The 23,022-nt window shown below is 48.8% G+C and overlaps 1 protein-coding gene across 1 annotated transcript in view; it reads left to right on the top strand.

The window, feature by feature from the left end:
• LOC144164920 (uncharacterized) overlaps window positions 1-23,022 on the top strand; it is a 68,731-nt gene that overhangs the window by 12,766 nt on the left and 32,943 nt on the right. Inside the window, exon 4 of the mRNA XM_077695148.1 lies at window positions 379-457. Within this exon, the coding sequence (XP_077551274.1) occupies window positions 379-457 (79 nt within the window). The remainder of the gene's footprint in view (window positions 1-378; window positions 458-23,022) is intronic.

The following is a 23,022-nucleotide window of genomic DNA, read 5'->3' as shown; positions in this document are numbered from 1 at the left end:
GCGAGCTAGCTTTAAAGAGCGACGCTTTAACAAATTGTTTTGAAGCACCTTTTTTACACCGAGAATTACTGGAAACCCTAGGTGTATTATTTTAACATAAAAAATCACCGCACTATATCATAAGAAACGCATTTGCGGCGCCCACTCGTAAAATTATCGCCATCACAAGGGGAACAGGTCTGAGTGTAAATTGGTTACTACATGTGAACCAAGTCAGCTTCCGTGTAGAAACATACTGTGTTATAGTTCTTTTTTGTCTGCAATTAATAAAATACTCGGCTGGAGTTTTCTATTATGAATTTATTCGTCGCAATTATTATTTGAAACCAAAATTGGAATTGTTTGAACGTGTACGTTATCAACAACATCACGACGCAGATTCATGGCAATCAAGGAGTGTGCTGGAACGGACAGTGCCTCACGCGGTACGAGGAGGAGGATCAGTGGTCCCAGCAGGTGCAACCGACTTCGAAAGTACCCCTTCGAATTAGGAAGCGTGACGTCACTAGTGTCACTGCTAAAGGAGGTAATGAAGAAATTTTTATCCTCTGAAATATGCATCCCCACACTGAAAACCCCACTGCGAATGTTTAGGGGTTCAATAATTTGCGCAGCGTCAAAAGCTTGACGAATGTAATATAATTTTATATTTTTTTGGCTTCGAAGAAGACCTGTTTGCACAGAGTTTAGGGACCATGTACAATTGAAAATGGCATCCACAGTTTGCAGGTTTGGGAAGGTATGCAAAGTTGAGGGGCGTATTTCAAGGTAATGCCGCTTGTTGTAGAACCATTTCAGTGAATTTGAGTACTATTACAATTTGCGGCGGACAGTTGGCCTGACCTTCATTAAACAGGCGCCCCTATCGCCGCACAGCGGCCTAGTTTTCCGCCGTAGGCTAGCATGGTTGTCAGCGAAGTGCGCAGTTAGAAAATGTGGAAATCATGGGGGCAAACTTGCTCCGCAGTCGAATGTAGCAACTGTGATAGGGCTCAAAGTTTTGGGTGAATACCCATGCGAGTCTCGCTGGCCGCAACTTTACAAAGAGTGTCCGTGTGTGCGGCCTTACGCAATGCACCACTTTCCGCACTGTGAGAGCGACACAAAGAACAAGCTACGCTGGATCGCCATTCGCCAAAGAAGGAATTTTATTCCAAGGGAACTGTGACTTTTTCAGAACGTAACGGCAGGCTTCCAGCAAGTGTAGTGTAGTGCAAGCCAAACTGCCTCGGCACGCATGTTCTAATGCATGGCTCCTGTTGTGTTTACGCGTTGCATGCGTATTGTCGCGATGAAACGACTCATCCAGTCTGTTTAAGCCGATCTCTTCGGTGAATCCCACATTGTTTTTCTTGTTTTCGCTAGCGCATATCAGTGTTGCCCCGGAGCAGAGCCTCTAAACTTGCGTTATAAAAATAGCACCAAACGCCTGTCATCGCACCTCCGGCGTGCCCGGAGTGGCGCCACTAGACGCAATCACTAACCTATCCTTGGTAAAACAATCACTCGGTGCTAAAACAGGGACTAAGACGAAACACATAATACACAACTCAGTGCCATCAATCGGCAGTGTGTAGTGTATCACATGTTTCTTCGTAGTTCCTGTTTTAGCGCCGAATGATTGTTTTAGCATAATGTACCAACTCGCCCACATCAACCTTTTGTTACTAGCCTTGGTACTCGTGACGAGCGCAGAAACCTGGCTTGGGTAAGCATAATTTCGTCGCACTGCCGGCCTGCATTATGCACGTTGGCGAAACCAGAGCTACGCCGTAGCGGCAATTGCCTTGCGCCGGAAGCTGCAACTTGGACGATATTTCCAACTCAGTGATTATTCCGTATGCGAACGATTCTGTAAATGCTCATGAGATAAACGTGGGGCAACCAGCGGCTGAAAGTTGTTCAACGGGAACCTTCAACACATTCGATAAGCGCTTTTACTCTTTCCTTTGCGCCTGGATCCACTGCGGAAGGTATAGTTATCGCCCACACGGAGCGGCACTGCGTTATTTGCTTGTCGCACGAGATACGCCTTCCATTTCTGCTTTGTTTTTTAGGTATTTTAAGTTGCTATCAAAAAATTGACCACATCTTTCCGCGCGGGGAAACCATGGGGTGATGCGACGCATCTGGGCGGTGCTACGGTTGCGCCGACCATCGCGGTAGCCGACCTGTTAGTCCATTCAAGTCATCGGTGGTCATCGGATGTCATCGGAGCGGCGGCGGTTGAGCGACTGGGCGGAGCGGCGCAGTTATCGCGTTTATATGTACCGCGCGTTAACGGTGACGGGAGTGAAAGACTGTAGCGCATGCGCACGTGTTAACCGAGCGCTAACGCGCGCTGACGCACAGCTGGCATGGCGAGGGGAGCGAGCACTAACGCAAGATGGCGCTGCGGTGAGAGCGGCGTTACCGCGCAGCTGGAGTGGCGAGGAGAATGGGGGAGAGGCATGCGGACTACGGATGGATGGAGGGACAAGGCGAGTCAAAGAGAGGCGTCGCATCTAAAAGCGTTCATTGCTGCAACAGGAGGAAAACCGGCCGACAGCGGGTACTTGCCCTTATCGGCATAATTCGAGCCGTCGAAGAAAGTCAAGACCGGGAAAGAGGGGGAAAAAAATTTGCCCCATCTTCCCGAAGGGAACGCTGAGTAGATGCGGAGCATTTCGGAGTTCCGTTGTGTTTCTGTTGTGTTTGTAGTCGAATTTGGGGGACCCACTAACTTACGGGACTGTTGCTTCCATCACACTTCATCGGAAGAACGGAGTGAAGTGGAGTCAACCGCAGCAAGCGCTGAACAGAACGCGCACAGCGTGCTACCCCATTTACATTCGAGTTTGAAGGAGAGGAGACGAGAGGAGGAGAGATGCGCAAGCGCCTAGCATGCGCCGCGACAGCAGAAGCGAGAACGCGGGAGAAGCGAAAGCGAAGTGCACGCAGCTGGTACGAGAGAAGAAGTGGTGGGAGTATCGCGCAGCTGTGGGAGAGAGGGAAGGAGGAGAGGTGCGCATGCGCAGTGTGAGTGCGGACGCCGACCTGGGACATGCCCAGACTATATGGTGCTCCGCATCTAAAAATCTTTCAAGCGAGTCTCCACGTTATCGAGGGGTATAGAGCAGTAATTTTTAGCTGATGTACTTTGCGACCCCTAATCTAAGTACTGGGTGTGTGGGGGGACTACGTTCTGCAAGCATTTAGGATTTAAAAAAAAGTTGTAAAAGGTGTTGCAGGGTCCCTTTAATTTACATAAGGGGTCGGAAACCTTTCGGTGTAGACTGCTGAATTGCATGAAGCCCACTCGGCAAGAGCCGTGCGCCAAATCGGGGCACCAGGGGTTGGAGCGGTGGACGTGAGGCGGAGGCAGTTTTGTTTTCGGAGCGGGGCTAAGAAAGTAATTTAAGATGTCATCTCGCTAAGTGTGCTCACGGGGGGGGGGGGGCGGGGTAGGGATGCGAACTGAAATCGGTCTTGCTTTGTTCCTGTCTAACCCCACTTCAGGTCAAAATTGCCATGGCAGCATTCAGATGGAAAGGAACAAAGAGGGGAAGTTGACATCGTAATGGGGGTGCATAATACTTCCTCGTGGGCGGCAGTGTGCCGACCCGTAATACATATGGTGGCAGTGTACGTAGAAATAGTAAAAAAATGCCGCAAAACAGCAATGAAACGCCTGAACAAGAGCTTAGGCGACGGGGCAAGTTTTATGGGCCATTTTTCGGAAGTAAGTAGTCCCTGAAGGTTGACACGCAATATCTAGTCATCCGAGATGGGCGCGGGCCAAGGGACAGTTCAAAATAATTGCACAATTCAGCCATAAAGCGCCCCGGTGAGTAACTATGCGACCCGGCCACATGGAAGGCCATGGCGAGAGACGCGTTCTAGAAAGCAAGAAATGGCGAGTGGCGTCACACCAACCAACACGGCGCCACTCCAGCCGCTGCTCTGTAATCCGTGTATATGTGGTCCGTCGATAGAACGAACCTTTACGGACATTTTAGTTGAGCTGCCGAAGAACAGTCAGTGATTTTGATATCCCATTAGGTAAAACGAAAAGCGCGACGTAAGGAAAATATAGGCGTTTTGCAAACATTTCTATTTTGACTAGTCCATACTGAAACGCAAACACCCATAACTAAATAGTGAAACATAAATTGCTTAATATGCAATTTACAAAAGTTTAAAAAATACTAGCATGCGCTATTTTGTTCTAATCAAAACAACGTTTTCTTTTCAGCGACCGTTACCAAGACCGTAGAGTCGAACGGAGAATCCACCATTACCACTAAAGGCGTGAGCGCGACTAAAAGCGTCAAGACAAGTGTGAGCCAGGAAGGAAGGAAATCAGCAGCCGAGGAAGGGCTTAAAGGAAATTTCATGTCATCATTTTCTACTGTGCAATCAGGGGCAGACACGAAGAACAGCATGCCAATCGCGCCTAGCCCTGAGGTCGAACCATTCGCGTTCAAGGGCACTAGTTCCAGTAGCGGTGCGACGACAGGTTTCTATTCCGGTAACGCTGTACCCTCTCATATGTCAGGGGGAGTTAGGAATGCTAACGTAAAAATTCTCATTCACCGCGGACCCAATGGACAAACAGTCACAACCCGCACTGTGCGAAGACTGATCATTACTAAGGGACCAACTAAGACAGTGAGAAGAATTTTAATTAAACAACATCCCACTGTTAGAGTTGGTCACATGATGAATGGTGGCAGCGGTCTCTTTTCAACGAAGACCGTGAAAGTTAGCTTCAACCGCGGTTCTATGGGAGGAACAAATGGTTTTATGCTCGGTGGAAATCCAAGCATCGGCCGAAAAACATCCCGCGTCATTACACTTCAAACCACCAAGAGTGCTACACGCAATCCCATTACCACCATCGTGCGCACTGTTCAACAAAAGCGAATTTCAGGTGGACAGAATGCCCCTGGAACAACAACAGCCACAAAAACGGTATCTACTGTGGCTGTAACAAAGAGCGTGCGCCCATCTTTGCCAGTTGTTACGGTTACAAAACAGACTGTTGTTCCATCGACAGCCGCTTCCATGGAAACATCGAACACCGCAACACTCAGGGGGCTTGAAGTTGAGGTGCCAGGTTATACGGCTGGATTGCGGCATCAGTGGAAGTGGGTTCTTGCGCGCAGAGTTGGTGTGTATCCCCCGTACGTTCAGGTACTTGATCCGGAAGTTTTGTTTTATAAGCTTCGCCTTCAATATCCAAACCTTCCAGCCTTGCCTGGACCAGTACAAGATATTTTGAACCGAGTACCAGTTCATCCTGTTGGTAGCGATATCTATGGGAACTTATTGTCTAGTAAGATATTGGAGAAAATTCGAGGGTTTACGGAAGGCGTAAATAGTCTAACAAAGCTGAGAAGTATGTTATCTACTAGTAGCACATCAAACCAAGATAATTCAAGCCCCTTAACAAGCCTCTTGACTGGTGGGGAATCTTCCCCCTTGGCTTCTGCTCTTCTTCAGAAACTTATCCTTTCGAGTATCTCTAGGTCAGGAAACAATCCCCTAAGCTCACCCTATGCCGGATACCTTAGCAGCATCAATGGCGCCCTTTTCAATACACCATACAATTCCCCGTGGGCGCCTACTGTAAGGAGTCAGCTTCCTGGAAACCCGTGGCCTTTCTATATCGTCCCACAGTCGCATCTTGGACGTCTTATGCAAAACCCTTCGTTAGAGTCTTCAGACATTTCAAGGAGCTCAATTGGTGCGCAATACATGTTCTCTGATGACGAAAATAGTGTGCCATCTGGTGAAACGCCTGTTTCCGAGAACCCTGAACCCTTGTTGGGGGGATCGAAGAATATAAAATCCCTCCTCGAATCTATCATAACAGCAAGCCGACCTAGGCATTCATTAGATGAATCGCCCGTGCCTGCGAGTGAGAAGTTTGCTCGAGTGCTCGGAGAAGCTAAATTGCGGTATTTGCTGAAACCTACAAGCCGCCGTAGTTCACTCGTGCACCGCATTAATAAAGCCTTGCGGCGCGGAGACTACCGTACCGTTATAGTCCTACTCAGGCACCTTGGAGTTCGGCCTAACTCGCGCGTGTACAACAGGATTGTGCAAGATATTGTGTTTAACAGAAGACATAGGAACTTGGGGTACAACAAAGATCAAGATGTCATTTCTATGCTTCTGGAGCGCAGCAGGAAACATGTTCCTCGGTCGCTGGAACCACTTGAATCTCGCCCAAATGGTCCCAGTGAGCTACGCGAGGAGGTCGTAGAACTGCTTGAAAACCTGCGGAGACCAGAATCGAACAAAGAATACAGCCCATTGGCTGAGATTCTGCAAAGAGAGAAACACCGCCGCCACCCATCACGGTCACGTGGTTTATATGATAGCTCCAAGAAAGAAGAAATGATTGAAGCCCTTCTTGAACTTTCAAAACGTGCGCCCACTACTGAGAGAACATCGGAACTAAGAAAAGAAATCACGAAGGCATTGCTCAATTCGGGTCATGGCCCAGTCTCAACGCACGGAACCCAGCCGCGACACCTCTCGAAACTCGTATCAGTTCAAAGCGCTACGCATACTGAAGCAAGGCCTCACGGGGTAACACAAGCGAATGCATATTCAACGGCATACCAAATGAGTGCAGGAGCCGCGCCAGCACCAATGCCAGTTTTTCCGGCGCAAGCTTCCACACTAGAAGTCACAAGGCAGCTTACCCAACAGCCACAGACAACGGCGATGCTCGGTTTTAATGGCATTTCTACAGCTACCAGCGGCCAGCCCTTCGCCCAGCCTTATCCCCAGTTCGTCCCTCAGACTTATTTCCCTAATGGAGGGAGCAGGGTATCAGACCAATCAACGTTGTTGAATCAGCAATATGTTGTCCCGACGGGTAATGTGTATGGCAGTACCCAGGGCCAGTCCGCTGCAACAATGACGAGTGGAACAGGGGTATACTCAGGCTACGCCACTGTGCCGACAAGTACAGCCTACATGTCACAATATGCAACGCACCCTTACTATCTTGGAACCTCCTTATACGGAGGACACCCGCACTATGTGGTAGAGGGGCATGAAGCTCCGGGAACGCGCTGGCAGCTCAGGGTATGGCGCCATCACCCCGGCGTGTCATATGTAGCGCCTGGCTTTGGCGGCTTTCAGTCTAGTCATCTAGGCAGCGTTGTTGCGCGGGCTAGGGAAACCGTGACCAATGGCCTGCAGTTGGGCAGCCAGCCAGGCCATTTTGGCTTCACTACATTCGGATCCGGTCTTCCTGGAGGCACTATCTCAGCCGCAAGTTCTCAATACGTCGTGAAGGCTCCCGATGGCAGTGTAGTCCTAAGTCGCCAGCCACTATATGGGTCGGTTACGCAAGGTGCTCCATCATCAAGTGTGGTAGTCTCCCAAACAAAGACGACAAAAACCATATCAGGAACCACTGTGCCAACTGTTAGCAGTGGGCTTTCCGGTAGTTCATTCCAATCAAGTGTCGAAGGCGCAGGTTCCACGGGTACCACAAAGTCTGAATCTTTGTCAGAAATCACACAGACCAAACAGTCCAGCAGTCTCCTCAGTTCGCTGGATTCTAACAGTGACTCTCAAAACAAGGAATCGTTGTTCGGCAGCGATGGTGCTAGTTCGAGCAGCACGCAATCCGACAGTGGATTATCTCAATCGAAGCTCCGGCGCTAATTATTCCGAGGCCACATGTATATAACATAACAACCGTTATTTTTCAAGGACCCTTTTTAGTTTCTCGGACCGCATCTGGTTTTATGAAAAATGAAGAGGCTCCCGCCTAGTAATGTTGCTGCTGACGCATAAACAAGCATAGGGAACGCAATGTCTGTTTTTAAAACATGGTGCAATAAACGTTGAAGTGAAGTTAAGTGTTTTCTTTATTGTAAAGATTACCCCCTGGGCAACTAAAACAGTCAAAATAAAGAACTTCTTGTGTTAACAATGCCTTTCGTTGTTTTTTATATTCTATCCGATTGCAAGCAATGCACATAGTGCACTCTTCGAAACGGATCAATAAATTCTAATTTGAAGCAACGTATGTTCATGTCCGTAGCAGTACCTTAAAATCTCGCTAATGTTTCAAATATTTCCCATGTGTTCACCGCATACGTTTAAGTGGTCGCATGTACATCTAGGATTTGAAAGGACAACGTGATTTTTCACACACGTCTAAATAGAAGAGCGGATGGACTGACTGATTAACAGATTCGTGAACGTCCAGTCAAAAATTATGAAGATAGCGTATGGAAACTAAGGGAGTTCATTTCAATCAGTGCGTGTGGCCCCACTTCGGCAGGATTTCTAAAAGTACAGCTCTGCGGAATTGATGCCGAAAAATTACGTTTTCACAAATTCCACTCGACTTTGCTTGCAGGCATTGCTAAAACTGTTTTTCTCATATATGTAACTCATGCAAATCAGAGAAAAGAACATTACCCATTCAGTCTAGAATACGCTTATAAGGCGAATTTGGGTTTTTGTAAAATATTGGGCCCTTTTTGGTATTGCTGAAAAAGTGTATTTGGCACTTGGTACATGAAAATTCGTTGTACTGACACTTTGGTTTAAAGCTGGCTTTTTCTTCTCATGGCACCGCTAAAGGCGGTTCAGAGATTTTTAAACTACACAATTGACGCAGTAAATAGGCCAAACGGGGTTATAAGCACCCACACAATCTGCTGGCACTAAAGGTTTAAAATTTTGGCAGTGCGTTTCTGCCATGCTTGGGGGGGAGGCGGGGGTTTATGGCTGGCATTTTAAAAACTGGCACCCCAAAAAGATAGAACCGGGATAAACTATTATGTGCCCTGCACAGACACAACTAAACATCAGAGAACGGCATATACCTGGACGCAGCCGATGCCAAGATCCGCGGCGCCATGGCTCCCACGGTGGACGATTTACCGTAAAGCTCCATCGCTTCTGGCTCGCTTCGGACGAATCAACCGGAGGTGGTAGAAAAAGCGGCCATGGCCTGGCAATGACGGGGTTGACAAAAATCAAATACGTGGCGGGTCACTTCAGGTCTGTCAATTTAAAATGTTCAGGAAGGCTATTTTCACCGGAGGCGGGGGAGTCTTTCTATCAGGCTTCCGCAGCGACGCGCGGACCGGCAAAATATACCTGGTATGGGCATCTTCCTTCTCTGGCCTGACCAAAAAATGAGTGGGCGCACCCTGCTGCCCGAGGATCATGGATTAACAATACAGGATGGGAAACGGCGCATCTTAGGGAACGCCACAAGCGCTTGGCTTTTTAAAGCTAGCGGCATCTGTCTTGGGAGAAGAAATGTGCACCGCGGCCGCAGTCACCATGTCACTGCACATCACTGGAACGAATGGGCCGGTAACATCTCGCCCATCAGGGGCCGTTACGATCTTCTTCGCCGACGCAGCTACGGAGCTTTGGAGTACACGGAGATTCATATCCGTTCGAGCAGGCATCTTTACTAACACAACACTTACTAATCCGCTCCGACGATTCTCTGACGGTCGCGCAGGGATTCGCTGCAGTCGGGGACATTTGAAATCGTTACCGTCTGGGGTTCGTCCGCTTTACCCCGCTCACCCGTCCCTTAATTACATGTTGTGTACCGTATTACGACTACTTAAATGAATTCTTATCCAAACCGTGTATCGTATAGCTGCTTCTATCTGGGGAAGTGTTTTAAAAATACCACAGGCCGCGGTAGCGTAGCCGCTTTTCTGATGTAATGGAGGCGAAAAGTAAAAACGCCCGTGTCTACAGGATTTCGGCGCACGTTAAGATTCCCGGGTGGTCAAAATTAATCCGGAGCCGTCACGTACGGCGCGCCTCATCGCCTGAGTTGCCTCGGCGCGTTAAACCCTACAATCGATCCATCAAAAGGACGCACCAAGCGCAGATTGGCTTTCAGGCTTACCCGAAGGTCAATATATATGCTCGCAGAATAATTCTGGCAGAACAACGAGAGACCGCGTTGCTCAACTCTGAACCAGCGGATACTATCTGGGTTGTTCGAGGACGCTTCTAGGGCGAATGGCTTTAGCCGGCGCTTTGGATCATCAGCTGCTAACAATGAGATGATTTATTTAACCGTATCGATAATTCCTCATATCGCGCGTCCCCTTTCATTCCTCAGTGCTTTTCTCAAACCGCAACCCATGCAAGTCTCTAAAAATTGGTTTACAGGATTTTCGCCAAAAGGACCTATTCGTATAGGGCTTTTCACGAAATGCGGATGCTATTGCGCGGATTGGAATGGCGGTCATATGTTCACGCTGTTCCTATATCCAGTTGGGATTTTCTTACAAATATTACCCCCACACACATTCGAAAACAAATTTCGGAATTTCACTATATGAGGAAGTAAAAGCGCGGAGGAGATTTTTAAAATTACACACATAATCAAGTGAAAATCGCTAACGTTTAATAAAACCTCCTAGCACGAACTACTCTGCCTACACCTTTTTATCGTCAGGAGTATTTAATCGTTAACATGTGGTAGGGGCTCAATAGGGCAAACATTTTTGTTACAGCCTGATAGGAGCAAAAAAACATGGCCGCATATCTGTTTGTCTCGGTGCAAATGCCGTCGAAAATTAAGTCTTGAGCCCCCCCCCGTGCTACGGAACTATATTACTTCTCTCGTTCTTCAGTCCTTACACTCTTACCGTTACCTTTCATCTTCCTTAAGAAATGCGATAGACTTCTTCCGTATTCAGTCCAATTGTCCCTTGTTCTTTCCGGTCGCCTATCATCTGCTGTGACACCACACCACTCTCGAACCTGTTTACAGTAGATTTCAGAGAGTAGCTGTCGCTCCAACGAATAAAACAACATGGCGTTACTAATAAAACGAGATGTATTCAGATATATTCAGATATACATTCATATGCGGCGAAAAGTTATTAACACCACTTTTTTGTTCAGCACGAAAAAACAGAAATATTTCATATTTCGAGTCTATGGACGCGGGTTCGATTCCCGGCTACGGTGACCGCTTTTCTGACGGAGGCACAACGCGAAAACGCCCATGTGTTCGACATTTCGGTGCACGTTAAACATGCCAACAACGTTACAATTAATCCGGAGCCCTCCACTAAGGCGTGCCTCATCGCCTGTGTAGCGTCGGTGCGTTAAACCTCCCACTCACTCACTCACTCACTCACTCACTCACTCACTCACTCACTCACTCACTCACTCACTCACTCACTCACTCACCCACTCACTCACTCACTCACCCACTCACTCACTCACTCACCCACTCACTTATTCAATCAATGAATCAATCAACCGATCAATCAATCAATCAATCAATCAATCAATCAATCAATCAATCAATCAATCAATCAATCAATCAATCAATCAATCAATCAATCAATCGTTCATATTTACTTTATAGTTACATCCCGCAGCGTGAACAAGCAGCGGTGACCATTAGGTGATACAGAATGTTGCAAAGTGAGATACAAATCTAAAAAAAGATTCCGCAGAGCTTCTTCTTGCAGGCTCCAAAGCATCCCAAAGTCTGACGTACGGCAGGCTAGACACCAGTATGATGTGCCACTTATAGGAGTCCTGAACTGCGTTTTTATCACACTTAAACAACAAGTGCAATCGTTAATTTGGGCGGTAAACGTCATCTGGGCAAAGTATAACTTTTCCCGTGCAGCAAAAAGCTCGTAAAAGAACGTTTGTCATTTATTTCCCTCCCTTTTCTGCGTGCTTTTCGACCCCGTAATATAAACGAAAGTAGTGGATGGATTCTCCCATGTGCATCAACAAGTGCCGCCTTTTCTATGAGTTCTTTTCCCACACTTACAGCGAAACGAAGCGTCTCAGCGGGTCGCGGCGGAACTTTTCGTTAATTAGTGCTTCCTGCAGCACGCTTGCAAGCTATCGTGTTCGTCTGTATTTAACTTTTTTACTCTAGTACCACGCTTCTCGTTAAGGCGCGGTCACTCTAGGTCGACACTACGACGACGCCCACTTCCGAGTTGGAATTCCGCGTTGTCACACGACGCTAATGGCGACAAAAACACGTCTTTTGATCAAATCTCCCGGTAAGGTCTCTTCGATTTGGCGACACTGGCTGCATCAGTTGAAGGGGTGCAGCTCGATAGTTCTTATTTTGCCGGTGCCGCGCGCGCCCTCTGCACTTGCTTCCTCGTTTTGTAAAGGTGCAGGCTCAGTGTAGGTCCACCTCTGCATTAGTTTTCGGTCACCCTGTCACGGCCGTTCGATGGGAACTAGGTCCGGCCTGCCCACAGTGTGGGCCTGCCGATTCACGCACCGGCATTGGGCAGGCACGTGACAGCGGCGTTGTCAGTTGCCGCCGCTACTTTTAGTGTGGGCGCCAGACATCGGTGACGGCTCCCGCGGCCCTCTCTTTGGGGCGCCTACGGAATGTCGACCATCGTCGTTCCTGTAAACGTCGTTCAATCGCGTTGTAATACACGTATCTGGGAAATAACACCACAATTTACGGCTGAGATATGTCTTCAATGTCTAAGAATGTAATCTGTTTGATGGCGGTAAATCTTGTTAGCGGTTTGAAAGGACGAATGCGATGCGGCTGCTCCCGCAACCCTGTTCTCGCCATGTTCGAGAATATGCCTGCACAACATGTTACAATGCTATACGGTTTAAACACTGCAGTCCGTTCGTGCTAGAAAATAAAAATCCATTACTGCTGCCATTCACGATGCTAATTGAAGGACAATTTTAAAACGGCCGTGTTTTAACCTTGCCAAACACAGGCTCAGCAGCCCCAGGGCTGTCTAATGTTTGAATTCAGGCCCGGTAATTTTACTCCGAACCAAATGTCCCCAAATGCCGATAAATAGTAGAAGGTCACATTTGTCAGTAAACTAGTTATTTACTCGTTACACAGGGACGTAAAATGCTTAGATGCGCTGCGAACCTGATTGCTTTGCGTGAAAGAAACACTTGCGTGCTATCGCTAATGTGTTCGTGATTTGCTTTTTTCTTTCGGCGTTTCGTTTGAATCGTGCTTTAAATTCGCATGTCCGGTCGAGTTTCCCGTATGAAGTCTGATAGGCCGCATAGATTTAATAAAAACTGCTTGCGAGTGAGAACTTCTGTATTTTTGCGTGATTCTGTGTTGTCTAGCATTTACGCTGCTCGTCGTTTTTCATTATGAACAGCACCGAATTAGCTCAGCTTCCATTTTTAATAATCTGTGCATGTTAACTTCAGGAGGGTGGAACCGTAATAATGCGGGCAGACAACACGGTTGGAAGGATTAAGGCGGCTTGCAGCATCGCGCGTCGGCGACGGGCGAGGTCAGGGAAGCGAAGTTTACCGTTGCCGCTTATAGTCGCGGTGCGGCGCCACGTATCGGCGCAGACTCCGGTTTGGCCGCAAAAAGCAGCAGTGGCGGGAGTGTTGAAGCTCGCGTGAGCGCTTTGAGCTTTTCCTTTCGCAGAATTACCCGCACTACACGTTTAATATAGCGTACTAGTGAGCTTATGGCTATGAAATGGCGAAGAACTGCTGCGTGCTGCGCTGCAAGTCGAATTCATTGAAAACCTTGGACGCCGGCTACTACGAGGTCCCAGCCAAAGACCAACTCCGAGACGCCTGGCTGCACAACATCTTCCGTCAAGGGATCGACAAGAGCAGCCAATGGAAACCAAGCTGCAGATTTATTGTTTGCTCGCTGCACTTCAAAGAGTATGAGTACAAGGTGGGATTGAAGCGCAAGTTGTTGCTACCAACAGCTGTGCCGACAAGATTCCCGTCGTACCCAACGTACATGCAGCCGGGACGCCCGAAAAGGAGGAGGGCGCTTCTTCGGCCGCTGCTCAAGGCGCGTGCGTCGGCATCTCAAGCAAGCAATGAAGGGCAAGTGAGCACAATGGTTGCACAAAACGAAACGACCCTGTCGCGACGGCGACAGAGAGATGAGAAGACACACGTCTGCACGCTACAGCGCCGTGGACCCGAACTGGGGTCCCCGCTTTATTCCACGCTCGTGCCCAGCGCGCACCGCAAGCGCGTGGTCAGCACTCGCCACTCGTGGCTCAGCCCCAGCGTCATCGTTCCTGGAGCGTGCCCGTTTGCGGCAGCAGACGACGCAAGCTGCTGGGGCGCCGCCACATAGCCCCCCCCCCCCCTCTTCAGACGGAGTGTCGGCAAAACGGACAGTCTTTGTGCTGGGGTGTTCACGGGTGGGGTTGAGGCGGTGCCACAGCAGACGACGCAAGCTGCTGGGGCGCCGCCACAACCCTAACTGGGAATGAAGAAAGAGATCAACTGATGCTACCGCACTCACCGACAGAAGCACACAAAATCCTTTATGCTCTGACGGACATGCAATCACGCAGTAAACGTAATTTTGGTACTAAAGAATGCCAGACTCCGTTCGATCTGGCAGGCTTTATCGATGATAACAATGTAAATGCCCGCCGCCTTCAAATGCAAGCAAACCGACTAAACGAAAAACTACAAAAAGTGCATGAAGGCTGCGACGAATTCCGCGAAAAAGTGAAGATGTTCGAGGAGGATCGCGCTGTACAGGCAGTTGTGAAGATTCGGGACGCCGCAGAAGGGGGTGACAAAACCGCTAGGTTTCTACTAGAGCAAGTGGATCGTTTCGACAAAGCCAGACCAACATGGCAAGAGACAACAATAAGCGACAACATGGCAATAGAGTGCGTGCTATAGAAAGCATGCTCTCGGAAAGGGTACGACCACGTGCGCTCCAAAAACCTTCTGAAGTTACCTTGCAGAAGCACGCTTCAAGATTAGTTAAATCGTCCAGAGGCGAAACTGGAGTCACAGGCCTCATCAGAGAACGGCTGCCGACGGAAAGGCAAGGTTTCCGTTCAGATAACGAGGCCTACTGCAGCCCCATCGTGGATGAAATGTCAATACATCAGAAGCTTATCTACGATCGACAAGTCAACAGGATCTTTGGCCTTATCGATGCTCAGTGCGAAGGGCCAGCACGTGCCAGCGAAGTGGTTAATAGCCTTTTTTGTTTTGTGCTTCGTGGTCTTTCAACGGCGTACGTTATCCCGGCAGGTTACTTTTTCACAAAGAACATAAACATGACATTCTTCTGAATATGACCCTTCATGTCATGAGAGCATTTCAAGAATCAGGGTTTCTGATTGTGCGCATCCTTGCGGACTGTAAGGGTTGCAGCGCTCGGCCCGCGAGGTGTTTTCGACGACGCGGAGTGTCGGAAGGAGCCAGCTGTCGCGGTTCCGCGAGAGAAGCAGAGCGACAGGGTCGAGCAGGACGCGCTGGTATGGCTAACATGCCCCTCGGGCATTGTTCTCCAGCAAGCAGACGAGAGGCGCGTACAGGGCTCGGCGGAGCAAGGGCACAAGCCGCTCGAAACTGTGCATCGTGTCGCGGCGGTAAGATCGCGTGAAGGGGCAAGCGAGCTCAGGTGTTCTTGCAGTGACCGACACCTTAAGAGCAGGCAAGCGTTTGTTCGCTTGCAAGGGCCTTCCACGCGAGGTTTCGCATTGTCGAGGCAGAGGTAGCTTCATGCACAAGCGCGGAGAGTTTTCTCCGGCGCAGGTTGAATACACACCGGTTGTCAGGCGCTCATTTTGGGTGGCTTGGGGGTATTTTGGTCAGGTGTGTCTTTTCGGTGGCCAGATTGAGCTCGAGGTACAGTTGCGCCAAGGGGCAGCTCTATGCAAGTACGGAAGGGGGTTCATTTTTCTGTGTTGTATTCCTAAAGGAGCGGCAGTGTTCGCATGCGGGTGCATGGCGGGGGAACCCTACTGTGCAATAGAGAGCTTCGTGTCGCAAGAATGAGTGGTCGTGCTGCTGAAGAAAACAGCGATACGAGACGTTGCGGTCTGGCACCGGCTGTGTGTGTGTTTCGCTAGCGGAGCACAGCGAACTGTACACTGCGTAGCGAACGTGGTGCTACACCGAACATTTTTTTCTCCGTTTGGAACTCTTATTATTTTGGGAGGGTCCTTATTCGAAGGGTTTGTGTGCATGCATGCTCGTGTGAGCGTGTTTTCAGTACATGAGTGTTTTCGTTGTCGCTTTGCACGCCTGCCTTTAGTTTGTGTTATTCACGTAGTGTCCAGTGGGCCCTTACGTGAATCTTGTGACGGGCGTGTAAGGGTTGCAGGCGCCAGCCACGCTGCAAAGTCGAACGCGTGGGAAGCGGCGGTTCCCTGAAGGGCGCCTGAAGGGCTTTATGGCAACCAGCCTGTCAACAGCAGGCAGCCTTTGCATCATGCCGCCTGCGTGGAGATGAATTGTGTTGAGCCTTAGCTGGGCTGTGACGTTGTTTTGAACGGCGTGTTGCAAAGCACAGTACGAGCGTGGGAAAGCGTGGCTCGGATGCTCGATTCGCGTTCCGCGGACATGGTAGCGGTTGCTTCGGGGGCCGCCTGCGCGCGCGTTTAGTCAGGGTGCGGTGGTTTGGTCTTTGTTGGCCCGCGCGCACAGTAAGGAAGTGCGAAGAAGTTTCGTTGGGAATGCGGCGCCGCGGGGTCCGCGCGTCCCATATGGTTTCTGCCGAGGATCGCCTGTCAATGGCGGGGAGCCTCGAGGGCTCGCTGCGTTCGTTAAGAGGAACGGATACGGGTCACCCCTCATTTGTGGTGGTGGTCCTGCTTTGGACAAGGGGTTATACGCGTAAAGTGCAGGCGTGGGAACGGGAAACGCAAGCCGCGTGCGTAGAAGCTTGCCCCGGGCGCGTGCACGTGTTTCCCCGGGTGTCTGAGTGTTAGTCGTATTTGTTTGGTTTACTTTCGATATCTTCCTTGTTTTTCTGGTGGGAGAGAGTGACCAGCGTTTGAGGGTTCCGGGGGGCGTTGCCCACCGCGGTTTAGGCCCGGATTTTGTGTTATACATTCAATCAGGTAACCGGGAGATACTGATTGGCCTGTGCATCGGGGGTGGAGCCTAAGTAACCCATCAAAACCACGAGACACGAGGTCTCGGGGTCGAATCCTCAGGGTTTTAATGTGCTATGCACATTATTGCTAGCCAGCGTATTGCCGGGCTAGCCAGGACAGGCTAGGGATGATCTCACCACTTGGGTAGTTTTAGGTCAGGGTCCGTCGCTGACGGGGGTGCCGCGTGCACAAAGTCTTAGCTGACCTAGAACCCCATTTTATTTCTTACTCTGTCTACTTCAGTCTGTCAATATTCTGTATATAACTTCTGTGTATATATAGTCTTTTAAAAACCCTCCATCAACCATCATCGTCGTGTCATCAGTGCCGCAACCATCAGGCACCAACGCAGATCATCATCTTCAACAACAACGAAAGAACGAACCATCATTTACTCGGACAATCATCAGACCAGCACCGCAATGTTTCGGGACATGTCGGAGGACGGAACGCTGCAGCTTGTTGTGCCGCACCCCATGCGCGAAGGAGCACCCTTTTTCCTGTCGTTAGAACCAAGCCACGTCATCAAGAACCTTATAACCAACCTTCTGGAAAGGGAAATCTCTGACGGAGTAGGGTCAATTTGAAGTGTTTTTTTTTGTTAAAGGAGCCTTGAAGAGAAAAGACAAGTTTGGTTCATTCAAAAGATCGCCTCGTTAGAATCATAGTGACACCACTTTTAAAGTAAACTTGGCTCAAATAAGCAATATAATTAGGAAAAAAAGGAATGGTCGTGGGACCCACTAGGTCATTTTCCGCAACAGAATCTATGATGCCATTCGAGTCAGCTCTGGAATTGGCGGAGGCCGGCGAAAGCAAACGCAAATTAAGCACTGCTTATAACCTTGCCGAACGAGCTATTTGCTCTTAAATTTTGGGCACATTCTTTTTATATCAGCAAGAATGGTGAGTTAAACAGTAGAAGTTACGAAATAACATGTAAACGTAGAAGTACCGATGCATACTGCTGTAGGTACTGTGAGCACTGTCCTTGTTTTAGCTGCACAGCACTGCAGCGCTTTGTATTTTTTTAGACGACACTGGCCGATTGACCACATCTCTACGGATTGATGCAAGCAACGGTGTCTTACGTGACCATATTTGTCGAGCGAGCACTGTTTCACGAAATGCTAATTTTCTCATTGAACAAAAACAAACCAAACGCAGAAAACGGCTTGGCGCCATCTAGGTTGGCTAACAGTAAACGAGGCTCCGCGCAGGAGGAGGAGAGTCCAGTCCGGCCGTGCCGCAATTGTCTGCAGAGCGGTCGGTTTCTGTGATGTCATTGTAGACGAGGAAAACGCACAATTTAGCGAGAAAATAAAAATTTTAACTTAACTTGAATTATTTCTCAGTGAAGAAAACATCGTTTGCATCCGGACAAGCGCTGGGGCCCTATAAAACACAAAGTCTTTCGAATAAAATAAACTTGTATTTTGTTTCCATGGTTCCTTTAAAGAGCTCTACGACATCCAAGAGAATTTGCTGGTGAATCCGGTGCGCATTTCGACCAGAGCTGACGTTGAGCCGACCAACTTAGAAAAAAAAGATGGTGTGTCGTGGTGCGGCTATAATTTCTCCGGTAGTAATTACCACCCTTGAGTACCTTCCGAGCAACCCGCAGTCCCACAAGAGCGCTAAGTAATTCGGAGACTGTTGGTCAAACATTACGTTCATAAAGTATGTTGCCCGATGGTATGACCTCCACGATATTTCTGGGTGGAAATTCAGAGCAGCGCCGTTCGTTTCAAGGGATGATGAGAGGCTAGCGTGGCTCGAGGTTGATTTCGTCCCCTATATTGAAGACATCCAACATGAGAGCATGGAGGCTGGGACGAAATTCCTTGCAAAAGAGACCCATGAAGCAACCGTTATGACAACGAAGTCGACCGTCGCTGTCGTGGAATATCTTCTAAGTAAAATGGGGCAAGTAGAAATTTTTTAGAGATTTAATTTCCTCAGTCATAGTTACGCACCCACATAAATAACTTCTTGTGGTTAATCCAAACTGATTCTCCTACTTTTTGAGCTTTAGGTACGTGCTGACGAGAGCCCTGAAAAGCGATCCAGTGGAGTCGGTTTTCAGGTGCTTTCGTCAGTGTAACGGCGGTAACGACCGTGTTGACGCCAGAGCAGCTGTTTTCACAGCCGAGAAGCCTGTCATGGTTTGTGGAACATCTAGTTTAAGCTAGCCGTCGCGTGTTCCCGAAACTGCTCCACTGAAGAAGCGCGATTTGTGGTGCAGGTCGGTATTTTGTAGGCCAGCACGAGTGAAATGCGCCCACCGGTTCAGAGTACTACCAGAGTGCACTCAAATCTGTCAGCTGCGTCAGCGAAAGGCCAGCTTCGGAAGTTACCCGGTGCAGCTAGCTAGTGGAACCTTTCGTTGCTGTTGCCGCGTGATTTTTATAGGCCGCCAGGAGGCGGCGGTTTTCTGCAGTAGATGTACAATATCATTTGCTATCGAAAAACCAAGCATCCATGAATATTTAAATAAAAGAACACTAAATATCTCTCGTGTACTAATTTCCTGTCTTATATTTGCATAATGTCTTGTTCTTGTTCAACAAAGTTGACAAGTATAAACATATAAAGCGGGCTTAGACGTTTACGTGTGGCGATGAGTATATAAGACTATTGCGCTATATCAATTTTACTTTGCCCGTGTGGCTGAATCGAGTCAGAGAGACAGACGGACAGACGGACAGATGGGCAGACAGACATACAGACAGACGTACAGACAGAGCAAAATTTCTGGGTTTAAGTAGCCCAAGAAAGTCTATCGTCATTAAAAAAATAAACGCGCATGTTCTGCCCCCCTCCCCGCCAAGGTGTCCCAGTTAGCCCACCAGCCAAGCGCCGCGCACACCGTGGGGTTGCGTCGTAGTGTTTTCGCATTCGTCGGCGGCTCGATGGGAGCTTCAACGTCACGGCCCACCATCCACCTGAACACTGAACTACGACTTCTTGTGCTTGGAACGTCGGCCTTCTGCTACCGCGTAGGGCCGTCGAAGGTTAACTCCCGCACACGCGTACCCGCATGCTTTCTTGTGTCTGTTCAGCAAGCGGTCTCACCTGCATGAGAACATCTGCACATCAAGAAGTATCGAACGGGTGCTAAGGATGTAGGTCGGGACGAGGCGGCCAAGGGGTGTAAAATATGCGAAAAATGCCCGTTTTTCCGCGCGAGGATCCGCCGTATGAAGCGGACCACGTGTACCAAAGCGTCACTTCATTGCGATTTCTAATGCATTGTTTGTATGGAGAGTTTGCCGAGACCGTCGTGATCCGTCGAAAGAAGCGGGTCGTCGTAAGTCCGGGGACGTACCAGCGGGGTTCCACTGTATTTCCGAAGTAGGCACAGGGCTGCATTTGGTTTCCTTTTAGCGCGCCACATGCGACGTTAGCATCTGGCGCATTGCTAACGTAGAGCGCCATAGCCGGATTTCTTTCTAAAGAATTTCCCAAGGCTTTCACCAATAATATTTGGCGTGGCAAGCTAGTCTGAGCAATCGCATTTCTGTTTATTACGTAGCAGCTTATAACTTCCCCGTGCGCAAAAATCACGTAAATGTGTCATGCTGTATCGTACATGCCCATTTCTCGATGCGCGTTTGGCAAATGTGACTGCATATGCTCACACCTTGCTTTAACTGCGTTTCCAAAGAAAACTGGAATAATCTTCATACCTTTCATGGTCTATTGGTTCATTTGCCTGGGAAGTGTTTTTCGACTGCGCTACAGGGTACACAAAATTATAGAGGACACACGAATGAAGTAGAAAGTAGACAGGGCGGACGCAACTATGAACTGATTTATTGTAACAAGAACACTACTTAGGTGGGAACCAAAACATACGGAAATGAGAACAGGATGCAGTTGAAATGGTGAAAACTGGGGCAGTCGTTACTTTAGTTACACTAATTGCCCAACTATTGTACAGTTGGAAGGTCAATTAAACTGTAATAAATCTCTAGGGCATAAAAAGTTAAATATAATACAACATTTAAACGTGGATTTTATGTTTGTCAGAAAATATGGAAGTCCTCTTCGCCTACAGTTCACCGGCAACCAGCTTTACAAGCAGAGAACCTTTCGCGAAAGTTTCAGTTGATTCTCCAAAGAGCTATTAACGTCGCCAACCGATTAGCAAGAAGCGGCTTCAATAGCTTTTCCAAGAACACTTCGCACAGCTCATGACAGCGGTACGGGTCCCTGATGCTGGCGCACCACATCAGCGGACAGTCTGAAGGTGTGGGAACACGGTGTTTGACAGGACCTCACAAATTTTTCTGCTGTATCGGACATGCGGTGATTGCAGTGCCTTTTCCACAAATGTGTATATTAATTTGCACAGCCAGACCACTTGCGGTCGGGGCTAGCTCAAACTTCCCTGGTCGAGGCTGTATAGGAACTGATACGCCCCACCCGTGGACTCGTTCCCCTTCAAGTGTATTTTGCCTTCAGGGCACGTCACCTGCAATGTTTGACAGAAAGGTACTATACACCACCTAACATTTCCATTTTGAAGCAGCATCACGAGGTAAACTAAGTGAAAGTAATGTGCTCATGTACAAATAATTAACCTTTTCTCGCAAAGAAAGAAAAGGTGATCAGCCAAATAGGTTAAGAGCGCGAACTCCACTTCCGTGGGGACCTCATTTAGCTTCTTTATCTGCTGCAGCTTCCAGAGGACAGCAAGGGTGCTGTCAGGCCTAGGTTCCACGTTCTGCTTGGAACGCACGTGGAGCACGGCCACGCGGCTCTATAAACCTTCTAGTCGGCCGCCTCCATTCACGCGCGTCTCCGCCGTACTGCAGTGCTGGAATCGAGGAACCCGGCCTGTAGCAGTGGAATGCGGTAAATTCAAATCGCCTTGCGCAAACCTTTAGTGTGTTTACCTTGGAATGAGCGCGACGGTACAGGAACAGCATGAGAGGTGAGCGGAAAAGCAAAGGGGGGCATTTTCTTGGCAGATGTCTACAAACACTATAGTCTTTTGACGACATTTGCAACTAAAGGAGCAGATACGCGGCCAATTTTCATCTTGGGATTTCAGCTAAAGGTTCGCAAATCACACGAGAACGTGCCAAATATAGCAGTTTAAGTACGTTTTTAGCCCACCAGTTGCGTGAGACCGGCTACCAGGCCGGCATTTACCCGCACCCCTCTCGTGCGACACCCCAGTAATACGACGCTTTCTTCCGGTCCCTTGGAAGTCGTATTATCGTGGTTGCACTGTACTAGTTAGTCTGTGACGCCTATATTGGTGAGTTTCCGCCTCACGTATCACCGCATATTAGTATAAATTGTGAAGATGCTGACTTCGGCCGTCGGTGCGCTCATGAACTCACACCGCATTGAAACCACGGCAGGTAGCCGCGGCTCGTCTTTCACCGATGATTAGCGCCACGACTGACGCTGCGGCAGAAAGGGAAACTAGCGCCGTCACCAGCGGAGAGTCGCATTCGGCAGGCCGGACCTAGTTCCCATCGAGGGTATACTCGCTCTTTGTGACTGGTTCACCGACCACAGACGGCGACAAAACCGGGTGGCCGAACCTTCGGCCGACGGGCCGCCGCGGGAATCGATCTAGAGGCGAAAACTTCTCCCTGACAACATTCCCATCGTAACGATTGCAGCTTTCTTTAATTATTTTCTAAAGTGTACTAAACATACAGCTTATTCAACTGAACACTAGTAATAATGCGATCGGTATTTTGGCTTACGATGCTTTGGTCGTGTGCTACCACGGCTTCGTTTCCCAGGAGCTGCATGCCTATATGCGTGTGCGGCCGACACCGTTTTGGAAAATTTGTGCTCAGTTAGGAGCAGAAGAAGAGATATGGAATGTAATTTAGGTAATAAAGAATCAGCATTAGCCACAGGTTTTAGAGTAAAGCGAAAAACAAAAGTACGCCTAGCCCTTCTGCCGCCCTGCGAAATCGCAGTCGGACTCTGGCGCACATTGGGGATCACTTTTGCGGACCGCAACAGTGCTGTTGCTGTACATCAGATATGGTGGGGACTTCAGAGAGCCTTAGTGCACAAGCGTTACTCAAGGAAGGTTGAGTATATCGGCCACATAATATTTATACCATGTAGGAATCATTTATTTAACACGCGGTAGGTCTTCGTC

The sequence above is a fragment of the Haemaphysalis longicornis genome, unplaced genomic scaffold (assembly GCF_048455015.1).
Source record: "Haemaphysalis longicornis isolate Haplotype H1 unplaced genomic scaffold, Haemaphysalis longicornis Haplotype H1 scaffold_14, whole genome shotgun sequence".
Classification (NCBI taxonomy): Eukaryota; Metazoa; Arthropoda; class Arachnida; order Ixodida; family Ixodidae; genus Haemaphysalis; species Haemaphysalis longicornis.
Note: the sequence above shows the minus strand (reverse complement) of the source record. Positions and strands in the feature narration are given on the sequence as shown.